Source organism: Xyrauchen texanus, chromosome 35 (assembly GCF_025860055.1).
Source record: "Xyrauchen texanus isolate HMW12.3.18 chromosome 35, RBS_HiC_50CHRs, whole genome shotgun sequence".
Taxonomy (NCBI): Eukaryota; Metazoa; Chordata; class Actinopteri; order Cypriniformes; family Catostomidae; genus Xyrauchen; species Xyrauchen texanus.
The window spans coordinates 15,349,945-15,355,515 of record NC_068310.1 but is presented as its reverse complement, the minus strand read 5'-3'; the positions used below and the strand labels follow the sequence as shown (position 1 = coordinate 15,355,515).

The 5,571-nt window shown below is 42.2% G+C and overlaps 1 protein-coding gene across 1 annotated transcript; it reads right to left on the bottom strand.

The window, feature by feature from the left end:
- Positions 1–514: 514 nt before the first annotated feature.
- On the bottom strand, positions 515–5,262 carry plagl2 (pleiomorphic adenoma gene-like 2). Its single transcript, XM_052106124.1, has 3 exons — positions 5,242–5,262; positions 4,664–5,085; positions 515–4,155 (listed from the first exon to the last, which is right to left on the bottom strand). The coding sequence occupies exons 2-3, from the start codon at positions 4,963–4,965 to the stop codon at positions 2,682–2,684; spliced, it is 1,776 nt and encodes a 591-aa protein (XP_051962084.1). The 5' UTR covers positions 4,966–5,085; positions 5,242–5,262; the 3' UTR covers positions 515–2,681.
- Positions 5,263–5,571: the final 309 nt, after the last annotated feature.

Here is a 5,571-nt window from a genome sequence, read left to right as displayed (position 1 = left end):
AAAGATTATAGACTAGTCCATGCTACTGGATTATGCCACTATTGGCCTATTTATTACATTTAGTTTAAAACCCACCTTAATAATCTCATTTGACGCACATTAAAAAGTGAGGAAAAATAAAACAAGGAACAGGGAAAGCTAAAGGGAAAAGCTAATACTTCATCCATTTTTGATCAACATGATGCAAGATACATAATAATGTAAACCTGCTAGACATTAAAAAAAATCAATCTGCATTTTTTTTAATACAACTATCTAAATTATAAAATTAACTGAAAAAGAAGCATTTATAATATATATATATTTGTATGTGGTACTTCGTACACTGCAAAAAAAAATATTCTTGTATTTGTTTTATCTTCTTTTTTTTCCATTCACATATATCAGGGTTATCATTACAATGTCTCTCTCTCAAATAAACCTGCCTAAATACAATATATATTGTTTTTCTTTTAAAATATATGTCATGATCTGGTGGGCAGGATCTGGAAGTTAGATATTGTCGCCATGGAGACTTAAAGGGACAGTTCACCAAAAATTTTAATTTTTTCATAGTTAACTCACCCTCATTTCATTCTAACCAAGTATTATTTTGATTTCCTTGAAACATAGAAGGAAGAAGCAGAATGTCTGAGACTATGTTTGCCATGCATTGAAAGTGGATGGTGATTTATACTGCCAACCTCCAAAAGAGCACCATTAAAGTCTCATAAAAGTAGTCTATACAACTTGTCTGCTATAAGTCTTCTGAAACCATACCATAGCTTTGTGTGAGGAACAGAGTGAGATTCTATGCTGGTATTCACTATTATTCTTACCGTAGCAATGTAATTTGTGGTCATGTTGATGTCGCATCAGGCTTGGTCACATGACATGACTGGCAAAACATGCCCAAAAGCAAACTTTTTCAAGCTGCAGGCCAGAGACCTCCAAATGAGTGTGGAATCTCCAAAAGGGGGCTGCAACAACTCAAAAACAACGTGTGGTGGTGGTGGTAGTGGTCTAAGCACATAACTGGTAATCTGGTAATCAGAAGGACATTGGTTCTAGCCCCACAGCCAACCCCATTGTGTCCTTGAGCAAGGCACTTAACTCCAGGTTGTTCCGGGGGGATTGTCCCTGTAATAATTGCACTGTAAGTCGCTTTGGATAAAAGCGTCTGCCAAATGCATAAATGTAAATGTAAAAAGGGCACATCACTTTCACTCACAGTTAAGGTTAAGGTTAGGGAAAGGGTTAGGTAAGGGGCTCCCTATTTCTTTAATGGCTATTTGGAGCTCCTGCCCCTTTTGGAGCAATGCCTGCAGCAATACTCTTCCCCAATTTTTTAAAGCAAAAGAAGCGCATATGAGATTTTAAGCACTGGTGGAGATGTTCATCATAAAAACCCATCTATGGCTTCAGAAGATTTGGCGGTCTTTTGGTTTTCTTGAAAAACACAAGCTTGGACATTCTGCCTAACATCTCCCAATATGGGTTTGGAACAAAATATGGGTAAGCAAATGATGACAACTTTTTCATTTTGTTTTAATTATTCCTTTAAAATTAGTGCTGGAAGGAGGGAAACCATCTTGAAAGACTCAGATAGCTGTGGAGTATTCAAAGGTACTTGCAGATTATTTGAACTTTGTGTCTCTGTGTGTGTGTGTGTGCGTGCGTGCGTGTGTGTGTGTCTAATGGGAGTCTCTTTTCAGAAACCGTGAAGGTAGAATGGGGAAAGGGAGGGGATTTCAGTGGGCCACCATGGCAACCCAAAGAGGTCAAGTGCCTTCGGCTGTAAACAAAGTGCTTCTTTTGAGAAAAAATGTAAACCTGTAAGATTTTAACGTATATATATTTTTTTGCTTTAGTTCTGTCAGTGGTCACATTGTACCAAATGATCAAACTGTGCAGTTTTTTGCCATCTTCGCCTCTCGTATAAGCTTAGTTCTTTCCGATATTAATTAATTTGTACTAAAACAAATTAAAATATATAAGAGCTGGAAGAATAATTATTTTTTAAGATAATATTTTCATCTAATGAGGTACAATGTATTATGTTTGAAATGGCTTTTGAGGTTGTTAAAATATTCAGTCAATAATATTACCTGTGATAATAATGACTTGTTTTTTAACTCAGATTTAAGCTTCTGTGCCAATTTTATACCAATTTTACTCCTTCATTCATTCACTAATTCTTCCACTCCTGGCCATGAAGATGGTTTTACTTTAAGGACAAACAACTATTACCTGACTTTACACTTTGTAGAATAGAGACAACATAGTAAGTCAAGTCTCACATTTGGAAACGAAAAAATTAATTCTTAGATCACTTCAAACTAGTCTTTCAGACATAATATATTTTCTACATTAATCTTTTCCTTTTCTACAAGTATTATTACTTTATAAAGTATGCAGTACGATGCTTTAAGGCCTACTGGTGCTGCTGTCTAACTAAATAAATCGTAGGAGAGGGGAAGGTGGGAGAGGTTCAAAAGAGTATTAAAAAAATCATAGCTAAGCCTAAATAAAAGTTTCATGACATTTCCTATGCTTGTTTTTCTCCAGGCTCATTAAAAAGCTCTTGTGCGCTTTTGTTAAGGCTTCTATGTGTGTAAGGGTTTTACCTCCCCAACCCTAGGGGGAACTCTAAAGCTCCTCTGCCCTGAGCCCCTGTGTTGGGCCAGGTTGGGGTGGGGACCTCATTGAAAGGCCTGGTGAAAGCGAGGCAGAGTGGTCGTACTGAGGCTGGAGCTGAACACTGGTGGGAGTGGGTGCAGAGGCCCAAGACCGAGGCCCCCACCGGAGCCTGGCTGCTCCTGAGGTTGAGGTTGCAAAGAGGTAAGAGGCACCGCAGCTGTGGCAGTGGCAGCGTGTGGTTCGGTAGCATGCGAAGATGCTGACGAAGATGAGGAATTAGAAGAGACAGTGGAGGAGGTGGAGTAACCCATCACCAAACCTCCTGAACTCATGGGGGTGCTGTAGGGTGGCAGATTGAGTGGAAGAAAGCCCAGCAGATGTGAGAAGTCCACATTAGCAGCACAAAATGACTCAGCAATGAAAGCAGGGCTCTTGGACATGAGGAGGTCCCCACAAAGGTCATCCGACAATCCTGGCGGAGGTTCCAAACCCTCCTTATTATGCAAAGCTGCTGAGTGGGAGTCGACCGAATGTGGTGGTGGAACTGGGAGCCCACTCTGTAAATCCATCAGGAAACTCTCCATCTCCACCTTAAGAGGCTTCTCCAGCAGGTATGAGGTAGATCCTAGCTGATACTTGGGCGGTGGTTGCGGGTGCTGCTGTTGTTGCTGGTTCGGCAAGGAAGGCTGCTGCTGGTGATGGGGTGGAGGTGGGGAGTGGTGGTGATGATGAGGGTGGTGGTGATGATGATGTGGGTGATGGTGGTGCAGTGATGAAGGAGGTTCCATGTGGCAGCCCATCCCCATTGCAGTGGACAAAGAGCTAGGAACTAGCGAGTGATGGTGGCCCACACTCGGACTGGACATGGCCTGGAGATGATGATGGTTGTACATGCCCATGTGGAAAGGGGTGGCACCAGGGAAAGGCTTTGCCATCATTGAGTCCTTGGTAGGTCCCATGCTACACATCATAGGGCTTATTTCTTCTTTTACAGCACAAGTTGGAGAACCAGACCCAAGTAAACCCAACATATCCGGAGGTTCTGTCTTGATCTTCAGCAGCTCCTGCGAGTGGCTCTTCTTGACATGCCGCGTCAGATGGTCTTTCCGCCCAAAACGCTGAGCACAGTACTGGCACAGGAAGTCTTTGCGGCCCGTGTGCACCACCATGTGTCTCCGAACATCCTTTCGTGTGTAAAAGCGTCGATCACAGTGGTCACAGGGGTGTTTCTTTTCCTTGGCACCACCAGAAGACTTGCCTGAGTGGCTCTTGAGATGTTCTAGGAGTGCAGGCGTGCTCTCGTAGCTTTGCAAGCAGACCTTACAGGTCAGATCACCAGCTGTGGCTGAGTGAATGGCCATGTGGCGCTTGTAGCCCAGCTTTGTGTTATAGTGTTTGCCACACTCCTCGCATTTAAAGGCCTCTTTGTTGGGGTCGTGAGTCTGCAGGTGATTTTTAAGGTGATCTTTGCGGTGAAACATCTTCTCACAAAATGAGCACTGGTGAGTCTTCTGTGGAGAGTGTGTGGCCATATGCCTACAAAGGAGACAAAGACAGTCAAAAGACTGCTGCAAATAAGCACATTTCTATTAAAATACTGTATTCACTGTATTCTTGTCAGCAGCACCAGTGTAACCAGAAACAAGGAGAAAAGTTTGCATGAAGACAGATGTGATGTTCGCATTTTATCTAATGGGAACCTTTACTGAATTAATATACAGCGTGAAGCATCTACATGATCCATTGATCATGGTATTAATATTGGGGGTGTACTTGCTAGTTTTGATTATATACCCCATACTCCCTGGAAACTACGCCCCTGACTGACCCTTTTTCAATTTTAAAGTGAGCCACTATCCATTCCCATTGTTTTGAATTGTCGGACCAAGAAATTAATTAAAACAACTCAATTTTTGTGCTCTGCAAAAAAAATTACAAATTATTGAGGTTTGCAACATCATGAGGGTGAGTAAATTCTGGCACAATTTTCCTTTTGGGTAAATCATTCTTTTAAATCTTGGTCAAAATCACAGCACTGACATACCTAAAGAGCTTATATTTGGAGCTAAAAGCCTTTGGGCAGTGGGGCTGGGAACAGTAAAAAGATTTCTCTCCTGCGTGACAGAACGTGTGGAGCCGGAGCTTGTCCTGCGAACTGAAGAGGGCACCGCACACCAAACACTCGTTCCCACTGCCTCTCCCTTCCCTCTCCCTCTCTCTCTCGTTCTCTCTTTCCGTCCTCCCTGCAGCAGGACCTCCAAGCACTTTGGTGGCGGCTCTTCGTTCCTCGTCCTCCAGCGTCAGTGTGTCAATGTGGTGAGGGGCATCGGCGGCAGCTGCTGCCATGGCAGCCCTAGGGTGCCGTTGCCATTGAAACTTGTCCGTGGCTGCCCTGCCTTCCAGGCTCTGGTTCAATCTTGCGGACGGCGTGTATGGTAATGGGTATGATCTTAAATCGTCTGCTATCTGTACATATAAATGTGAACAATAAAATGCCATGTATTACAACAAGGTAAACTGAATGCTCTGTTAGTAGTAGATGTATTTGTGATATGCATGTCATTAATATTTGTTGTTTTTTCTTGTCTTACACATAGGGAAACAGTGAATCACAGTGCTTACCCTTTTGTATGTTCTGAAAATGAAAAGTGCTTTTTTTCTGTCTTTCCTTTTTACCTCCACGTTCTCATCCAGTCCCACCTGCCATAACTGGAGTCGAGTAGGTGGCAATAGTGCTCATCATCATCTTCAGCCTTGCGTAAAAGAGAAAGAAGATATATATCAGTGATGTTTGTCTTTAAACTATGTACATTAATTATATTTATATACACTGTCAGCCAAAAGTTTGGAATAATGTACAGATTTAGCTGTTTCACAAGGAAATTGGTAGTTTATTTACCCAAAGTGGCATTCAACTGATCACAATGTATAGTCAGGACATTACTGATGTAA